This window comes from Cololabis saira, chromosome 9 (genome assembly GCF_033807715.1).
Source record: "Cololabis saira isolate AMF1-May2022 chromosome 9, fColSai1.1, whole genome shotgun sequence".
Classification (NCBI taxonomy): Eukaryota; Metazoa; Chordata; class Actinopteri; order Beloniformes; family Belonidae; genus Cololabis; species Cololabis saira.
Window position 1 is genome coordinate 23023437 of NC_084595.1, and position 21016 is coordinate 23044452.

General features: G+C 40.0%; 1 protein-coding gene across 3 annotated transcripts; it reads left to right on the forward strand.

The window, feature by feature from the left end:
- Positions 1–433: 433 nt before the first annotated feature.
- Positions 434–20271, forward strand: LOC133451629 (rabphilin-3A-like). Of its 3 annotated transcripts, none has more exons than XM_061730856.1 (18): positions 434–676; positions 10381–10476; positions 10598–10609; positions 10778–10903; positions 11035–11164; positions 11315–11398; positions 11499–11664; positions 14202–14384; positions 14501–14671; positions 16466–16545; positions 16697–16771; positions 17009–17118; positions 17230–17356; positions 17452–17508; positions 17605–17759; positions 17852–17933; positions 18051–18147; positions 18233–20271. In XM_061730856.1, the coding sequence occupies exons 2-18, from the start codon at positions 10403–10405 to the stop codon at positions 18361–18363; spliced, it is 1860 nt and encodes a 619-aa protein (XP_061586840.1). In that variant the 5' UTR covers positions 434–676; positions 10381–10402; the 3' UTR covers positions 18364–20271. The 3 variants fall into 3 exon arrangements, with proteins under 3 accessions (XP_061586840.1, XP_061586839.1, XP_061586841.1); XM_061730855.1 differs by having other exon boundaries at positions 434–672; XM_061730857.1 differs by lacking the exon at positions 10598–10609 and having other exon boundaries at positions 434–672.
- Positions 20272–21016: the final 745 nt, after the last annotated feature.

The window sequence follows — 21016 nt, forward strand, 5'->3', positions numbered from 1 at the left end:
ATTGTTGGGTGACAAAACGTAGATTGCTAGCTCTTTCAGCAATGAAACATCAAAAATAATTAACAAAATACAAAAGCAGACGACTCATTAGATGGAATATAATTGGAAAGAAAGGATTCAGTTGGGTTAAAAACACTAAAACGCCAAATGTCAATTCAGTTTTGTAAACGTGGTTTTTTGTTACTGAAACATCATAAATTGATGTTAATTCCACCCCCACAACCAATGGGCTGCAGATATGAATAAAAATGACTGATTGATCCCCTGAACTGTTCGGGTGGTGAGATAAATGTAGGCACTTGTAGTTAAAGAAACTGGATCAGGTGATAACTGCCCACTTGAGCATCAGTGTTATCACTTTAGATCCAGGGGTTTCCTTCCCACGGTACCAAGGGCTTTCTATCCTCCACTCACAATAGAAGACCAGTTCCCACGCATTGTGGTGATCCGCTGTGTCTCCAGCAAGACACAACTCATCCAGGCCAGGGATAAAAGGAGAGAGAGAGAAAAAAAAAAGGAAACGCAAGGGTTTTGGTGAAGGCACCATCCGCAATGACTAACTCCGTGGCAGGATCCAGGCGCTGCACACACATCTAGTCCGCATCATTCCCTGACAGCATCCTGAGAGAGAGGAGAGGAGAGAAAGAGAGAAAAGCGGGGCTTGTATCTCAGGTAGGTACGAAAAACCTTCTCCAATGCTGTTTTTTCTTCTTTTAACATTGCATCTTCACCCTGAAATTGCTTTGAGGTTTGTGCGTTTGGCCAGTGACTCAGTGTTTTATAATTGTCTCAAAACCAAGTTGAATGAATGCAGCACTTCATTCACAAGAGAGGGGGACTGTGAATCATCTCTTAGGAGGGAACCTATTTCATAGCCTTTATTAATCTGATGGAGTACATTTTATTGTCTTTTTGAGCCAGTTACCAATTGATTTGAATGAAAATGGTAAATTGTTGAATGGATGAAACAGTATGCATCAAGCTGCTGCTGCTAAACCTGAAGTGCCAATCATCTAAATTAAAATTTGATAGATTTTCTTGTTTTAGGAAAAACACAGTCATTCATTCAGAGGAGCTGAAATATATTACCTCCTTTTTTGGAATTACACTGGTTTACCACAATGTGCTGTGAATTTCTGACTGTGGACTTAGTTTATTCATTAATGAATGAAGTATATAACACCAGGTGTAGTAGGTTACCTACCCCTAAATGCCCATAAACAAGACCAGGGAAAGGTTGCACTCCTGTGACAAAAGTGCTTGTTGAACATCCGATAAGACGATAGACCTTGTCAGTTATTTGGGAGATTGTGTGAATGCAGTCCCAGGGCGTTGCTGCAGGATTTTTTTTCTTTTTTTCTTTTTCTAAAGCATACTCATGAGATGCCTGCAGAGCTCCAGGCAAAATATCAGTAATGCCTCCAAATGCTGTTGTGGGCAGGGCAGCTCTCAACTCCAGCTGTGCCACATGACAGGTGATTCAGTTGCCTACTGTTGCGATGTTATCATGTGTCCTGCACCCAAGGGCTATTGCACATAGATGGTGTGAACTGACCAAATACTGTTGGTTAATTGCTTTGAATGTATTTGAGCATATGTGTAAAACAGGGAACATAAAAAAACAAGATGCCAGTTCTACCATCTCCAACTCCTCCTACAGACCTGAGGCATGGGGATTAAATGGGGGAGGGGAGAAAGGACTGAATGAACAGTCTGTGAGATATCTGCAGCTTCCTGCTCCCACAAGAACAGCTAGAGTAGAGTGATTGAACGACAACCTTTCTCTCTGTGTTTCCTTGCGGTTGTAGTAGTGATGGTTTGCATGCACAGGAAGGAAGAGGAAAGGGAAAAGATGGTTTAGGATCTTTTGCCACATAAAACAAGTGAAAACGAGGCACAGCAAGCACTAGGAGACATTGGGCTTTAGGAAAAATATAAAATAAAAAAACAAACAAAAAAAACTGGGGGACTGAAGTAAGTGCTTTGCACACTAAATGCATTATTTAAAGCTGGAGGATTCCAAGCAACCATACCCATAATCCCATTTCTTCACCGTGTCTTCCTCTACCCATCCTTCCTTTTCAACTACGTCGATTGCAGCTGACCTCTTCTGCGTGAGATTTTATATTTGGCACAGGTATTATGAACAGACATTATAGTGGACACGCATGCACACATATGCACACACAAAGAGCTTAATCAGTTTGATTCTCGCCTTCTGATTTTGCTGTTACCATGGCCACAGTTGATAAAGGTGCATGACTCTATGTTTTTCTTTGCTCCTCACAATCCCTATGCAGAGCTTTAATCCTAATTCACATGTAACAGTCTAAATATCCGCCAGTTTTCCGTTTCTAAATTCTTCAGAGCTACGTTATCCTGCCGGCGGTGGTTGAGCTTCGGAAGGGAGTGGCTTCATCTTCCAATTCTCATCAGAGTGGTGGAGGAGAATCGATTCACAAGCCTCTCTGATACTGGTGATTAGATCTGCTTAAGCAGTGTGGCATATTGGAAAAGACAAAGGTATTTAATGTGGCCCTTAAACAAAGTTTTCCCAAGAGAGCAAAGAGTTCAACTTAGAAAAAAATATATAAAAAACAGTCCTTCAATTAGTGACTGTTTCACATTTTCACTACCGTTTTTTTTTTGTACCCTTCATGAATATTGAGGTGATCATGATTACGTACACGTGTATTCTAGCTGCATTAAAACTCACATCTCAAGTCATATTGCTGAGCTTCTTCACAAAGGTTTTAATCTCGCAAGAGCACCTAAGCATTTCCACAGATCTACTGTCTATCGACCAGGACAGTTTGCCAACTGTGAACTGTTAAAAATGCCCAAGGGTATTGTACAAGAGAGTTTATCAGTGGGACAAGACGGAGAATCAGATTTCCTGCAGCTAAAATGTGCCAGTAGTAAAATAGAAAAGACAGAATCATGGCTAAACTACTGCAAAACTGAGTTTTTCTTTTTCCTTATATATTATAACCTTACAACATCTCCACAGAACACCGCCTTCAAGCCAGTTTTAAGCTTAATGTTAGAAAGTAACAAGAAACAGATGCAGAGCATCTCAACAGCCATCCAGCCAATTTCTGCTGCACTGATCTACTGCCTTTGTTCTGGTGGCACATGTTTCCCTGATATAAAATGACAAGAAAACTGAAAGAACATGAACTGACCAGTTTATCAGCAGCTAATTGTCAGTGCCACCTCTTACCTCTGGGATATAGGGGGATGAATCATCATCAGGCTTGGAAATTTCAGACTGGCTGCGGGCTCTTGCAAGACTGCAGTTAGTTGAGTGCTCTGTAGCCTTTAGTTTTTTCCAGAAACGCTGTGGTTCAAAAGGAATGCTTATAGAAAGTAGTCAAAGCATTACAAGAAAATTAGTCAATCATAGATAATGCACAATCAGGATATTTTTCATTTTATTTCATTATTAATATATAAATTCAATGGTAAACTTTGGACATTCATTGTACAATGTTGATTTGAAATCTAATAAAGCGTGTATACTTTATGTTTGCATGTACGCATCCACCAGTTCTGCTGCTCAGAGCCAACATCCAACATTCAACAGCCAACATTAACAGGGTAACAGCACGGTGGCTTGTTGGTCACTGGATGGTCCTTCCTGTTTGTTCTCCAGCAAAGCAGGACCTGGATCCATGCCTGCTTAGAGAATGTGCCGGTAGTTGTGTGTATGTAAAACATGACAACAGTCTCATACAGTATTTGAGAGGTGAAGAGTCCGCACAGATGGCTCCACAGATGGCCCCTGTCAACACCATCGTCTAGACAAAAACATGGATAATTCGTCAATGTCACAGATCTAAAAGACTAACATCCCTTCTTTTTCCCAAAACAGAATTACCTCCATCTGTCTAATGTCTGTTTTGCTGTTCGATGCAAACAGTGATAAAGCTTCAAAGAAGCAACTTGCACAGAGTGAAAGGCAATGTGGCTAGGAGTTGTAAATTATTAAAATTTGCTGAGTGATGTATTCTTCCTGCAGCAGAGCACTTCGTGTGCTGCAGTGCTTTACAATCTTGTTCAGGTCCAAGCCTCAGTTTGTTGCCACATTGGCATCTTACCATCTTCTTGGAGGATGGATGGAGATGCTACTGGAAGTGGGTGGCTTCCTCGTGCTTTTTGATGCTTTCCACCCTGCCTCCTCAGGGACTAATGGGTAAGCATAAGCTATAAAAAACCTGTGATGTTAGTTTAGAAGCCCAAGTCGTCAGAAGATTTAGTAGTGACAGAGATGTCTTTCCCTTGATCAAATCTGAGAAGTTAATATCAGTTTGAAAATCTGTTGTGCTTATGCCTTCCATATATGCGTATATGCACAGTGATATTACTATCAGGCTGCATTTTAGCAGGTATAAACGTCACTATATTTGCTATTTAAGTTTAGTATGTTGGCTCAAGAGCTCAACCAGAATAGGAATGTTTGTAAAAAATGTAACTATGCAACCCACAGCTGTCAAAGCATTGAGTTAAAAACAGCATATATGAGCTGAATGGCACAACAAAGAAAGAGTCAGTGCACAACTTAAATTATTAGGACACCTTGGGGGCAATGAATTCCCTCAAAATATGTTCAAATTCCCCAACAGATGTTGAGGAGGTTCAGTAGGTAAGTGGAAACCTTAATCCTGCTGAAACCATCTGTGTTTTTGATGGCCATCCAACTAATAGCTATTGAGATATTTCTTATCTGGACCAAAGCGTTGGGCCACCTGACTGGCAGGAAAATGTTGCCGTTAAGAGATCCAGATTGTTAAAATGGCTTAAATGAACCCCCTGGCTCCCAAACTGCAATTTGTAGCTCTAGGAATCTATAATAGGATAAGTCTCTTCTTTTTATTCTGAGCTGCGAGTCTTTCTTCACACATCCTTTGCCAGTAATAAATTACAGCTATTGAAACGCATATCCCTCCATCCCTGATCAGCACTGTGACGGCATTGTGAGGCATTTTATATCTACAACAATAACAAACATTTTTTATGGAAATTTTGGCTAGATCATGTCGATGACTCCTAAATTATTATTGCAGTGATACGTTTTAAATGATCAGATATATGTTTTTTCTATTTTTTGACACCATAAAGCATCATCTGTGCTATGAACGAGGTGCTGCTGTGCAGTTCCACACTGTTAAATGATTGATCTCCTGTGTATTTGGGAAATACTGTCATAAACATCCTTCCCTTCGTCCAATCATTTTAAATGACTGGATTTGATCTCTGACTGGCTCTAGAATGAGTCGTTCTATGTAGATGAGAATTAATGTGGGGACTAAAAATAACAAAGACAACATGCTCCAAAAGACTTGAGGTGAGACTGAAGCCTGGCCAGTACTGTCTGTTTTAAACATCTCCGGCATCTGTTCAGTTTTAGAATAGTTAACCAAGATGAGTCAATAATAATAATAATAATAATAATAATAATAATAATAATAATAATAATAATAATAATAATAATAATAATAATAATAATAATAATAATGTAATGAAATAATAAAACAAATGTCATAGCACCTTCATTTTCACTGCAGGACAGATTGTCACACCCAGGTCATTCAATCACCTTTAGGGTGAATATGCTGTGTTGACATCAATATCAGCTCTCACATCTCATCCTCTTAGCAACAGAAGAAAGTGCTCACCTGAGTCCACGGGGACTCTGCACTGGTCAGCTGCGAGGGTTGCTGATGAGTGATTGGGTTTTGGCTGCAGCAGAGTTTTAGGCCAACTTCCATCATACATAAGAAAGTTTCATAGCATAGCATCAAAAATGCCAGTGGAGGCCTGATAAAAGATACATTAAACTGAAACCAGTTGCAGGACTTCGATTGGTCTCCAATAGTCATTAACCCATTTTAGAAACATCCTTGGGGTATAGCGAGGGAATTGTCGCCCTGGAATTCACTGTCATATTCAATAAAGTTCCAAGTAGGACATATCCCACCCTGTTAAAAATAACCATACAAATGGCATAGATGCCAGTTAAGTATAGTCATTAAGTACAGACATAGTCAACAACGGTAGGCCCCTATCATTTATAATCTTTATTTATCCTTTCAGTGCAATATTCTTTCAGTGCAATATTCTTCCACCCACCCAAGTGCAATATTCCTCCACCCATTCATTCATGTACATTTTTATTTTATTTTATTCTCCCATTCACTCTTTCCTTATAGTGTATATATATATATATATATTTATGTTTACTTTTTTTGTTCATTTTTGTTGTGTACAGTCTACTTGTTTATATAGTTTATATAGTCTTTTTGTTTTGCACTTTGACGGAGCTGCTGCCTAATTCCATTGTAGAAATATAATGATAATAAAGGCTTTCTATTTCTATTTCTATTTCTATTCTTTCTATAATGTGTCCTTCATCAAGTCTTGGATACAGCAGTAATTGCTTTTAGGGCGGACTTATTTCTTCTTCAAGGCACAGATAAGCGCCTTGATGTCGATTGTCCACTATTAGGGTTAGGGGTTAAGTTTGGTGCCTATAGGCTCCTGCCCAAATCAAAATGTCCTGAGACGAGACAATCAGCCCCAAGTAGATACTGATGGCAGGCGAGCACCTTGTCTGGCAGTTTGCCCTCTTCAGGTGTGTAAGTGAGTTTTTGTGACTGGAAACTGTCTTGTAATGTATTGTTTAGAAACTAACTAAGGTTGAAAAACATCGCCATCTTTAGCTACTAGCTTCTTACTTAAAAACTACTGGGCCACATTTTTGGCAAATTTACTAGAGCAGTAAAATATTTTTTAAATGAATAATCTTTAACACCTTTGGTACTGTAAGGATGCAAACCGCTTTCTTCAAAATTGCTAAATAGGCAATTGATCTTGGCAGTTGAAGTTCTCTCTGTTTGGCCTTTCAGTTTTATATCATCTGCCTATCTACCTGGAAATTGAAAAACGGAACAGCTACATTTCAGCGTTATCATTCATATCAGTTCACATGTTGGCCATTTCTACAAGTTATTTTATAATGGCATGAAAACATTGGCGTAAAACCTTGCTTTTGTTTTTGTAGATCTCGGTGGGAGTGAGGCGACTTCCTTCTGTTCCATTTCAGCTCTTTGTGCTCAATCCATTATGATCCATGTCAGATCAATCCCTGAAAGCACCGCTGTCTTGTTGTCACTCTGCCTGCTTTAGTCATTTCCTGCTTGTGTCAGAGGAATAAAAAATGTTGAGCTGGCACCGTAGCAAGGGACTTTCTTCTCTGTCGATTTCTTTTCCAATCATCTATGGCCATGAAATGAGCTGTATACATGCTATAAAAGCTAAATAACAAAATTAATCCGTGAAAATGCCTGACAAGACTTAAAGATTACACATGCTGAATGTTCATTTTAATGGACATTTGGACCAAAAAAAAAAAGGTAGAAAATATGTAGTTTGTGCTTTGCGAGCTGTGTCTACATACAACCCTAAAGATACACCGATGCAGATTTATGTTGACAATCCTCTTTCGGCCCAGGTTTCTAAATTGGTCTCTCCACCTCCATATGAAATCCTGTGCAAACAGAGATCCTGCTGTGGGGATGACATACAAGGATCAGGCAGAGAACTGCAATGAGTCGATGCTCTCCCACTGGTGTTTCCTGTTGACATCTAACACATAATGTGTTACTTGTAAACTCCGTACCGTCTGTTAAGAGTTGACTGCGTCACTTTTCAGATCAAGTCTGAAAGCATCATCACATTTGCTTTTGTAACATTTTGGGAGAGGGGACCAAAAAATATCTGAGTCATCTTTCCCAGGAAGAAAAGACGCACAAGATGACTGTCATAGAGTCACAGATGATGCAGATTAGTTGCATTTAACACAATGCGAGGGTCACAGTGATGTCATGTCTGCAGAATTACAAGGCCCAGTATGACATTTTGAGCAAAACACAGTTATAATTGGTTCCAGCTAATATAGATGAACCCAAGGTGTAGCTTCCAAAGTATTTCACCCTATACTGACAGCTCACAAGTCTGTGTATGAGCCCTCAGACTATCCCCTGAATGCTAATTGGACTGCCACCTAAGTAAAAAGTCTACTTTCCCTGATGCAGAAACATCCATCTCCACTAAAGAGCCCAATCTAGTCTCTGTCCAGCTCGGAAAAACCGCCTCCCATCTAGTCTCCTAGTCTCTCTCTCTCTCTCTCTCTCTCTCTCTCTCTCTCTCCCTCTCTCTCTCTCTCTCTTTCTCTCTCTCTCTCTCTATCTATCTATCTATCTATCTATCTATCTATCTATCTATCTATCTATCTATCTATCTATCTATCTATCTATCTATCTATCTATCTATCTATCTATCTATCTATCTATCTATCTATCTATCTATCTATCTATCTATCTATCTATCTATCTATCTATCTATCTATCTATCTATCTATCTATCTATCTATCTCGGACAATAACGTTACACAAAAGTGGGATCATTCATTTTGGCAGGTGAAGGAGGGCCACGCTTGAGAGCCTCAATGTATGTACATTACTGTACAGTGAGAGTTATGTGTGATCTAGCAGATTGCTGCTGACAAAATGGGAAAAGACTTCTCCCTGATGACTGTGTTGCTACTGTTGACTGCATGCAGCAGCAGCATTGAAGGGAAAGGCCCCCACCCACATTGTCTATTGATAGCACGGTAAATTTGTTGCTCATCTGTGAATCCCCCTGCCAGACAGACAGCAGATTAGAAATCAAAAAAGTATGCTGTCTGACGTTTTGCTACACAAGAGACATCTTAAGGAAAGAGACAGTGGTGCAACTGACAAATAAAATGTATAGATTTTTTTCCTCCTTTGCTCCTTATCATCAGACATTCCTGGCTGTCGCTCTCCTTCTCTTGTAAATATGCTATAAGCACTCTCCTCATCCTCCGTTGCCACAGTTCCTCATATTTGAAGCTCAAGAGACGCTTTCAGGTCCTCATGTTGCTCCTGTTTGGAGTCTGCGGCTTTTCTTTGAGTACTGGTATGCTCCTTCAGGACATATGGCAGTTGCAGCATTCCTCTGTGTAAAGTCTAGCAGACGCACTTGCACAGGAGCACACACAAGCCCACACGTACAAGTGTGCAGGCTTGCCATCATTTCTGTTGACGTCTTTGTATTATCCCCCCCACTTAACTTCAAGATTGAATTACGGTGCTGGTGTATAAAATGCGTAAGGCCCTCACTGTTTTCTACTGCCATCATTAGCAGTCCGCTCAGCCTGTTCTTGCACCATATACCCCAAACGACTGCGGCATCTTATCTTCCATCATCGACTTTAAATACTGTGATGACACTGCTGTCCGAACAGGCTTCCTCTCAGCAACAGTGGCGTTTTGCCTCCTTGTCTGTAAACCTTCTGTTGCCAATTTCATGACAAAGAGAGACTGCCAAGACATCCTATTAACGTCAGCCTCCTCCACCACTTGAACCCACACTCATTTCTACAGGCCTCCCTGGAAAATTAGTAAGAGTTGTTGAGCGCTGTAACAGACATTCAACCAACACACCATGATCCATCATACTGTGAAATTGTAGTCACTGTATCATAGTATCATTTAACTGTGTAGACTCATAAGCTGCACAATTAAAGCCATCATGCCATCCAAATTTGTTCAGCAGCATCTCCACAGCCCTTGCAGAGGAAGCATATAAATTCAATTGATCCAATTGTACAGGGTGGGGACTCACTTTGTTGAATCTGTTTCCTTTGCTTTATGCCAGCATACAACTCTCCTCCTGTTAGACCAACTTTATGGGAGCAGGTTTTGGACTTGAAGTTTACTGATTTTTTTTCCCGATTTTTTTTATGTCGTGTGCCTGCAATATTTTTTTGGTGCGCATTTATCGCTCAAATATATCAGTGGCAGGACTTTGTTCAGACTGGCTTGGCAAGATGAGATGGCACTGATTCAAGCTGTACATTTGGCACCAAGAATGTGTTTATGCTTCCACTAAAAGTTGTCATATCTTTCCTACTTGGTATGGAAATTTACAGACAACAAGGAGCCGTGAAGTCAAACTTCACTTTCTGGAAACAACCTTTCTTTTTCTTTGTCTTGTTTCTAGCAGCTGCCTGGCTCAAGTTGCTCACCAGTGTGTTGTCATGATTAGCTGCCTGTTAATGTTCGGGCTTGTTGCTGGTGTTGCACTGCAAAGGTTATTTTTGATGAGAAAGCAGTTTGGGATCACACTTAAGCCAGTGCTTCATTGGCATGCGGTGAGAGTGAGGACCTGAGACACATTGCTGAAGCTTTAAATACAGGACTGCCATCTTTTTATGACTTAAAGTACAGCTTTTCTAAATGCCTTCACTGAATGCTTTACTCATATCTGTCCCCCATCTATCTCTTCATCCAGCTGGGGACTGCGATAGTGCAGCATGACGGACACGGTGATGAGCAGCGGCTCGGGTCGCTGGATGTCCAACGACAGACAGAGGAGCAAGCATGCGAGGTAAGCGTAGCTGTCACAGCAATTTTGTCTCAGTAACATTTTCTAGTGGCAATACTTACTCCTAATCATGCCATGCTTCGTTTCATCTGCATCTGTCTTTGACGTGTGATCTGTGACACAGTGATAAAGAGCAGTAAGTGGACCAACTCCTCACTTCAAGCATGTGTTGAAGCTGATTATTTGTGTCGTGTTTATTTGTTTATTTTGTTTGCATTGTTTGTCCTAATACTGTATTCAAGTGTGTCTGTGTGTGATTAAAGTAGTAAATTACCTTCAACTGGAGACTATGTGTGGCTAACAGGGGCAACTGGACCACGCAGCCAGGCACTGGTGCGGCTCCAGAGCTGACAGATGAAGAGAAAGAGATTATAAATGGCGTCATCGCCCGTGCGGAGAAAATGGAGGTCATGGAGCAAGAGAGAATTGGGTGAGAGTTGATGAAATGTGAATACAGTGGCTTTTGTGACTGGAGTAAATCAAAACAAAGTATCAGGTTGACGCCGGTGTCAAGCATAATAAATAGAGACAGTTGGAGTAAGATTTCACTGTGTGCTGCAGGCGGCTGATAAATCGCCTGGACGACATGAAGAAGACCGTGTGTGGGGATGGAGTTTCCCGCTGTTTGCTGTGTGGGGAAGCGCTGGGCTCACCTGGGGTCAGCTCAGTGGTGTGTGAGGACTGCAAAAAGGTAGTGAATTGTATCACAGGGACAAACAACCCCTTCCTCTGCTTCCACTCAAACATACGTTTAGAAAACACAATTGCCAATGTTCAATGAACTGATCAGCGAGAGGTGATCGGTATAGAGCTCACATCTTTGCTTTCCCTTGTCGTGCAGAACATGTGTACCAAGTGCGGTACTCAATGTGGCAGCCGGCCACGTGCTGTGTGGCTGTGCAAGATCTGCAGAGAACAGCGAGAGGTGAGTGTTTAACTCCAGATGTAATCACTGGCCGATGAAATGAGTGATTGACAGACTGTTGGAATAGTTTTAACACAGGGATTTGTTTCTGCCCTGTCAGGTGTGGAAGAGGTCTGGTGCCTGGTTCTTCAAAGGCTTTCCTAAGCAGTTCTTGCCATCACCCATGCCATTATCTAAGCCAGAAGCAGGTTCACAGAAAGCAGCAGAGCCTCAGAGGCCAAAAGTCTCTGAGCCCCAGGAGGCACTAACCCAGCCACAACCACCAGGTATACTCAGTCAGGCCTCGCTTCAGCTTTCAGCTCTTTTTCCTATATCATGCATTTTTCTATCAGGCATCTTGGCAGTGTTCAATATGTCTCATTTAGGTCCAAATCAGAGTAGGGATCCTGCCACTGCAGCAAAAGAACAGTACATTTCAGGCACGTTTTTAACCTCGAGAGATCTTGGACCAAACTACAAGTGCTACTTGCAAGGTTTCCATTTCTCAGCTACATTGTCTGTTCCTTTTTAAAGATCATTCAGGCCATAAAGGCCATTTACTAATTGATTATTTTAATGTTTACCTGCTTGAGGGGCTTTACATGCTTTATTGTTAAAAAGTGAATTTTGTTTCTTGTTGTTATTGCAGAGATGAGGAGCCTGTTAATAGTTAATTACTTAAAACAAAAGAATAAGAACTATCCTAATGAAAGAGTTGACATTTTTTAACTTTATTTAATACGACATTGGAGACAAAATAAACTCTTCCCGTAGCACTAATGTATAGACACGCCTACTTAAATGCAGAACCTGTCATTTATCTCTGTATCAACCAGCTAACAGTTCTGCATTAATCACATAAATGCCTCTTCCCTGGATGCCAGAAATTGCTGAAATTGGGCTGCCAAGTTAAGTCGGAGAGAAGTAATAAGATGAAGTGGAACTGAATTAATTTTGTGATGAGTAAAGTTGAAACGCAGCACCACAAATGTTGGAGAGGCTCACCACCAGCTCCGACAATTGGGTTTATTTTTGATGGATTGAAAAGCCAAGTTAACTATCTCATACCGCAGTTTTTATTAAACTGTACGTGTTAATGCATATACATCGCGCTGCCTCAGCAGAGCGCAGTCCATCACCGGAGACAGCACCCATCCTGCCCACCACCTGTTCCACTTGCTCCCCTTTGGCAGATGCCACAGGTGCATTAGATCCAAAACTAACAGACTCAAAAACAGTTTCTTCCCCAAAGCCATCACTTTCCTAAACGCACGCATCTGACCTCCACCACACAGAAATATTTTGAACATTAAAAAACAAATACCTACATGTACAACCTCCTACCGTGCTTGTGCATCAAGCATGTCGAGCCATATGCAATAACTGCATTGTAAAAATGTGTGTAACATCGTCTCTTTTAGCATCTCTTTTATCTTTTTTATTCATATTTATTTTATATTTTACTTACTTTACTTTTATTTTTTTGCACTTTATCTGTATAAGGACAAGCACCTATGTCATAACCCCTGTAATTTTGTCGTGCCTACAGCTTGTCAATGTGTACAATGACAATAAAGAATCTTAGTCTTATTCTTCTTAATAATACACAGAGATAAATTCTGTGAAAAGCTGATGTACTGTGGCTAAAGAGTTTTCCTCCTATTCAGAGAACTGGAGTTACAGGAGTAACTACAGTTAGCACGTCTGTGGATGTTGATTTAATGATGTTTGATATAAAAGAGCCAAGACCTGTCTCATTTTTATTACCTTTGCAAACTGTTCTAATGCATTATCTAAGCAGTTTGATTTGGTTAAATCAAACTCCACTTCTCTTGTCAATGTAAGTGATTAGAATTGGCCAAAGATCTGTCAATCAGCCTCTTCAGCAGCCATAACTCAATCATCTCTAAGCAGAGAACACTGCTGACTTTCTGATAAAATTTCAAACTTTATTTTGTAGACTTGATAAGTGCTCCTATTGTTAATGTTTTTCTGTGTCAAGGTAAATTCACTTTGCACATTTATTTCAAATTTACCCTGACTTTAAACCATTGAAGCTGCTGGAAAGTGGTCATTGGTTTTTACTGTTATTTAATATGTGCAGAAGATTTGGAAACAAGATTTTCACACTGACAAAGTTCAGTAATGATACCTAACATAGAGGTGAATGAATTAAGAAGCTAAAACACCAATTAAATTAACACCAACAATTTTAGGTGGTAGCTTACAGCCATAACCACAATATGCCAATATAATGCGTGGTACCTCTTATTTGTAAATACTTCTTTGACCATCTTTTTTTCATTATATTTGTTTTCTAGTTTAGAAGAACATCTGTTTATTCTGTTTAGATCCTATTTCTTCATCATGAAACCCCACCTCTCATTTCTCTGTTCCAGCCTTCAGACCTTTTATCTCCTTCCCAAATTTGCCAGTGCCACCCACTGATGCACTGGAGGGGGATGGGGTCCTCAGTTAAACAGTCGGAAGTTGCATGCTGTGACACGGAATGATCCTCCAGGTGGTGCTGGCATGATGGGTCACACAGCTTAATTTCACACGATCTGCATAATTACCTGTGCGGTGTGGTTCCACCATAAAAGAGAAACCATATGACTGGTGCATGTACAGGCACTGGTTGCCGCAGCTTGTATGTAGGTCAGCACTTTTGCAACAGAAAAGCTGCAACTTCAAACGTATCTGGAGAGACTCAGCAGTATTACAGATTCTACTGCAGTAAATGCCTGGAATGGGTTGATTATGCATCTCACCTTTATCCATTCTGTGAATGTCCATGTTTAACTTATAGGTGCTTATTTTTCAGGTGCAGAGTCTCAGGGCCGTGCTGGTTACCCACCTGTGGCGCCTAAACCACTTGCACGCATGGCCACGGGCGGGGCTGGCCCTGAAGAAGCGGGTCAGGGCAGTCCAGTAGTGATGAAAAAGATGGTGCCTGTCCAGAGCTCCAGACCACAGCCTGCTGTCACAGGCACCATGGCCCAGCAGGGTGAGAAGCAGCTCACAAGCAGCTCAGTCATTGATTGAAAGATGCTTTGGCAGTAGTTTTATTTTGTGCAGTTTCTGATGACTAAAATCTCAATATGGTTTTTGGTCTTGGAGCAGGAGATGGAGGTGCTTATTCTTCTAGTGTTGCTGCTCCAGAGCAGAGAGCACCTCCTGCAATGAGAGAAGAAAGGAGGCAGCCCACTGCCTATAGTAGCCCTCCCTCTCGACAGCAGTCTGCTCCCGCTGAGGTGGACGAGGAGGCCAATGACTATGACTCTGATGAAGCCAGTGAGTAAACCATTTTCCTCTTGTTTTTTTTTTTATTGAGTCAGGTGGCTCATCTGTATAGTTTAATTTCATTTGCACAGTTTGTGGTTTTATTCAAGTCGTTACAGGTGGATAACAAAATCTAGATTCCCCCAAGTATAACGTTTTGGGTATCTGTGTCCTTAATCTGCTTAATCTGGCATCATCTTTGTTCCTCTCTGGGTACCCTGATACCATGTTCATACTTAATTTCTGCATCTTTATATGCTTTCAATATTTAATTTACAATTAATCCATAAATTCCTAAATAATCGTCCTAAATGATAAGCATTGTGTGTAATTGTAAGTAATAGAAAGATGATTGAATGTTTTTTTTTCTCTCCTACGTCTCATTTTAATGAGGGAGAATGGTACCAAACCATTTTCAGCCTGCAGCGCCAAGTGGACTCTCGTTTTACTCAGGGGAACTGGCTTTAATTTTATTTAATTTTTTTAGGTCTTTGGAGATGTGCAAATAATTTGAGATGCAATGGTGCTAACAAGTTATAGATTCCCCCTTGTGCTGGACTCATTCCCTGGTGTAAATTGGGAACATGGCGGAATTAATAATAGTTTGATGTGCTTGTTCTCAATAGAGACTGGTAAAAACAGTTTGATACTGAGGTGTTGGTTAATTTCAGTAGCTCTATTAACTACTGCTGATATAAATGTTTTGGTTGTCAAAGCTTAATAAAAGTAATGTGGTCTATGTTCAGGTGACTTTATTCTGTTATAGTTTTTTGGGTCTGAATATGTGTGTGGTTTCATTTATTACACAGTGGAAATGAAATATATTCTGTAGAACAAATTGTTAGCTGCAAAATGAGCCAGTGAGGCTTATTTTCACCTGCGTTAGTGTTTGGTTGTTTAGAGTTGGTCAATGACTCAGTAATGTGGTTCACCATCTGGAGCAGTGGACACCAGTGTGCCCCTCATAATTGTACAAAAACAGGAATCAACTTCCAAAATAACCATCAAGCCAACATTGATTACGTTTATTACATATTTTGTTTGATGACTAAACAAATTATCTGTCCTATAAGACTGAACTCAGCTGGGATGCATGATCATGTCAGGACATCTGTTTTGGATGATAAGACAGGAAAATATTTGGTTATTGGATAAAAAAATAATTATTGTGGTCCATTTTCATGTTAGCGTAGCAGTTTCCTTTTTTGCCCTGTGAAAGTGTATATTTGAAAATTGCTTATATGTCATTATATATGTTGCTTGCAGGTGAAATGTATAATTTTATATTAGCATTGTCATCTGAAATCATTAAATGTACAGGTCAGTTTGAGCACCGTACAAACAAAGCCTATTAGATCTGCTGGCTGTGCACCTCACCTAACTAAAATGTTGTTTGAATCAGAGATAAATCTAAACAAGTAAAGTAAGTAGGTGTGTTAATAGATGGCATGTGATTATCCTGTCCACCAGCAGCTTTAACTCCTCCAAAGACATTCTGTGTGGGCAGCATCTCAATTCTTATGTACATGTATCCTCCTCATAGACTCAAAAAAGTTAATTTAATTTCTTTTATACTCATTACCTGTAAGATTCTTATAATGTGAGCAGAATCATTTGAATGTTTCATATAGGAGGGTTAATACTTTTTCAGTTTTCAGTTCATCTAGTTTCTATTCACTCTCCAATTCACAGTAGCAGACTTGTTTTATTGCACATTTTCACCCATATTTACGCTCTTAAATGTTTGTGAGTAGAATTGCTGTCTCCCTGTAATCCACATGTAACGACTGGTCTGGTCTCTTTCAGCCACTCTGGGCTCTCTTGAGTTCAGCCTGCTCTATGAACAGGAGAGCAACAGTCTCCACTGTAGCATCCTCAAAGCAAAGGTACCGCTGCCCTCCTCATTCTCCCACACAAATAAGCAATTTCAGTCAAGTGGCTTATGTTAAAAAGCTCCTGAATGGCACTTCGATTAATTGCTCCCTGGAGTTTGTGATCTGATGAATAAGACGCTCTTTATTTTATTTTTTTCCTCAGGGACTGAAGCCCATGGACTCCAATGGACTAGCAGATCCTTATGTGAAGCTTCATCTGCTGCCAGGGGCCAGTAAGGTACACCTATCTTCCATGAAGTTTTTATTGCTTTTAAAAGATTAATTACCTTAATGTCCTGTTATGCATAAAAAACAGTGTTGTGTTAGACCCCTGTGGTTTGATGAGACACACCTCCTCCAGCTCATGTCTGACATCTTGTGGTGGTCCGAATGTACACAAATCCTAAAAGTGAATTGAAAATTAAGATATCTAGAAAGTGTTATTTCCATGTCCAATCTACTTGCCATCTAACAGTCAAACAAGTTGCGCACAAAGACTCTGAGGAATACCATTAACCCTGCTTGGAACGAAAAGCTCACCTACCACGGCCTGACAGATGAGGACATGCAGCGCAAAACCCTCAGGTGGATGCTATAGCTCAGAAGAGAGCTCATGAAGCAGCTACAGACCAAACTTTATCTGTCCTCAGTTTGCTAATTTAAGGGTAACATTAGCATTTCTTTACATTTCCACAGGCTTTCTGTGTGTGATGAAGACAAGTTTGGGCATAATGAGTTTATCGGGGAAACCCGAGTGGCGCTGAAGAAGCTGAAGATGAATCAGAAGAAAAACTTCAACGTCTGTCTAGAGAGAGTCGTACCTGTGAGTGACACAAATAAAAAAAAAAACAGACATATATTTATATTCTTTTTTTGGTTTCCATTCTTGACCTGCTGGAATCTCATTCTTCCTCGCAGACGAAGAGAACTGCGACAGCTGGGGGAGCCAGAGGGATCGCACTCTACGAAGAAGAGGCACGTCTCAACGCGACAAATTCTTTTACAGGTTTATCCAGCTGTCATCAATTAATCCAGCTCAACTAGCTTTTGTCCTCCTCTTCTCTGTCTTAGCCGGGGAAAGATGGCACAGAGGTAGAAGAGCGCGGTCGGATCCTGATCTCCCTCATGTACAGCACCCAGCTGAATCGTCTCATTGTGGGCGTGGTGCGCTGTGTTCACCTGGCTGCCATGGATGCTAATGGCTACTCTGACCCATATGTCAAAATGTAGGTGGAGCAGATTGAAAAGAACAGCTTGGTCATTACATGACTCCAGAGGTGGCATTGTGTATTGTTTTGTTGGGTTTTTTTTCTAACAGATGTCTGAAACCTGACATGGGGAAAAAGGGCAAGTGCAAAACACAAATCAAGAAGAGGACCTTAAACCCTGAATTCAATGAGGTTTGCAATAAGGTTTAAGATAACAAAAATAAAAACTAATACAAATGAGCAGATTGGATATACGTTATCAAATCATGCAGTTTTATGGACATTTTGAATATTTGCATCTGATTTCAGGAGTTCAGTTATGAAATCAAACACAGTGATTTGGCCAAGAAGATGTTGGACGTCTCCGTGTGGGATTATGATATTGGGAAGTCCAACGATTACATTGGTAAATATATTACTAGTGTCTCTGATATAATGCTATGAATGTTACTTTCTCACCTGCCACTCACAAGCCCCCTCAATCCTGACAGGTGGATGTCAGCTGGGAATCACTGCCAAAGGGGAGAGACTGAAGCACTGGTATGAGTGCTTGAAGAACAAGGACAAGAAGATTGAGCGCTGGCACACCTTGTTTAATGAAAATCATGTTGCTAGTGATTAACCACACAGCACGGGCTTACACCTGTCCTCCCTGATCCGCTTTCATTCATATCCTCACGCACTTTTTTCCATGGAGTCAATTTTACTTGTTAGACCTGACCATCACATTGGCGCTGCTCATTTTCATCCTTCCTTGTTTTCGTAATTCCTCCGCCTGTGGTGATGCTGAATCTGCCTTTGGCAAGAAAATCATAGAATAAATAAAGTCCGAAATTTTATCAGTGTAATAAAAACATCACACAGCTACAACAAGGCCTTCATGCCAGGCACTGATATTATATAGTGCACCTAACTTGACACGTTCTTCACTTAAAGAAATTAAGTTTGAATTTCACTGGCACAGAAGAAGAAAAGCAATATGTTATGGCTCAGAAACATCAGTCAAACTCATAAAAGCCTTCATTGAGCTCACATCTCAAGGTATTATTTTGACTTTTTCATGATGCTATGTATAACGTAGAACTGTATGAGCATGCCACGCCACACACACAAGAAAACACGCAGCTGCACCTTAAAATATCTCAGCTGTATGAACGTAATGTATATTTCCGTGAAGAAATGTTTACATATTGATACATTGCTCAGGTTAGGGTAGACATCTGACAATACAGATGATTCATAAGTGAGTGGATCATGAGCTAGGTGAATCTTTAATATGTTGCTGTTAATTTGTGATTTTAAAATACGATAGCACACACCTATATAGTTTTAAAAAACTGTGAATTTTAAGTTTGTGGGAAGTATTAACTATGTGTGTAGAGAAACCTAAAAAAAAGCTTTTTCATTTGATAACTTAGTTACGGTGAGATCTGGCAGGAGTAGAGGGACTCTCGTCCTGCTGCATCTCCCCCTTCTTCGTAGCTCGCGGTTCACTCTGGCACCTCAGAGGTTTTCTATTGCAGTGTTTACAAGTGAATGCACAAAGTTAGGTTTTCTTGCAGGCATGCCTACATAATGTGGCTGCTTTGTTCAACGAGGAGAGAAGGTGGAGCAGATTATGTCAAAAGTAATGTGCAGCTTTACCTGCATGCACTGTGCTTGTGACTCTCATGTGCCTGGGGCAAACATGGCCCGCTTATACCCCAACGTACCCTTTGAACAAAGCAGGGCCCTTTTCCCCTTTGCCACTGATCATCCAAGGCTTTGGTGTGTGTTTTATCACTACTCACAGCAAACCAAGGAAAGCACACCTTACAAAAGTGGAATGACCTCAATTTATACAGCTGTCTGCAAGTTAATCCAATGTCAAAGCAAAGACAAAAACAAAAAAATCCTATGCATGAAATGTCTTGTGGGTCAAGATATATATACTTTGTAAAAACAAAAAAGATAAAATAAATGCTATTGTAATTCTATTAATGTTTACACTACTTCCCCATTACATTCCTATTGATACTTTATATTCTGTACGAGAGGCCATACTCTGCATGACTATGATGACTATGGTGTAATCTGAATAAACTGGTTCGTTAGCATTCACAGGACTGACTAAAAAACCAATGAAGCACATCACCATTAGAGCTTATTTACTTCTATCAGTGTCAGACCAAGAGTAATCTCAATGTTTGACTGAAAAGACCTGTACCTGCACATTTAAATCCTTCCAATATCTCCCTTCTCCTGTAAGGCCACTACGCCCCCATGTGGCAGTAATTCAGACATCCACTAACCCTACACTGTGCACTTCAGCTACATGATATCAACATCATCTATTGTTGTTTGAAAAAAAAAAACAGGCTTCTCTCTGGGCTATAATCCTAGCTGTCTTCTACTTGATTCTGCCAGTTCAGTGGAATGTTAATCTCTGTATTTGTACATAGATAGTGCATGCAGATGAAATATGTATGTTTGCAAAGAACTTTGCATGTAAAAATTTTGCAGAGTTTACACGGACCAATAAAGTCTAACAACAACAAAAAAATGACTGTGTGTGTAATTGCCTTTTAGAAATAGAAAACTCAAATTATAATAGGTTATGATGATCAGAGAAGAGGATATCAAAGGAAGGAGATAGAGCACAAGTTTTTCTTTTAAAGTTCCTTTTTAAGATATTTGTGTGTATATATTTTGAGTACAGTATGTTTATTTATGCAGATCTGAGCAGCTTGGTCCAGGACCATATATAGTACATATATAGTACTATATATAGTACATATATTTAGTACATTTTGTACTTAAGTCTACACCAAAGAGGTAAACCTCTTGTATGATATTTGATAGTCACTACTCACTTTAAAAATACAGTTTTACACGTTTTCTTCGTTCCACCAACATTAATCTTCTCATAATCCTTTAGATTTATTTGGTCCCTGTATTATAAAAAAGAGAAAGAAAACAAAACTATGGGAAGTAGATCAACTGCTTCCACATAACAATCAAAGCAACATGCTGCTGGCACGATTCAGTGCACTTATTTAATAATCTAATTATTTCTTATAGCTTATGATCATGCAGTCAAAAGAACCAAACTAGTGAGCTACTTTTATTTTATTGCTTTACCATTTTCTGTAATATTTATTTATACTATAGGTGCATTTCTCAAACAGAATTTACTTACAGTTAAATTATTGGTAGCCGCCAAAGGATCTGAAGAGGCTTGAATGCTTGGAAAAGTTATTTTAACATAAGATGTTTTCTAAAACGGCAAGCTACTG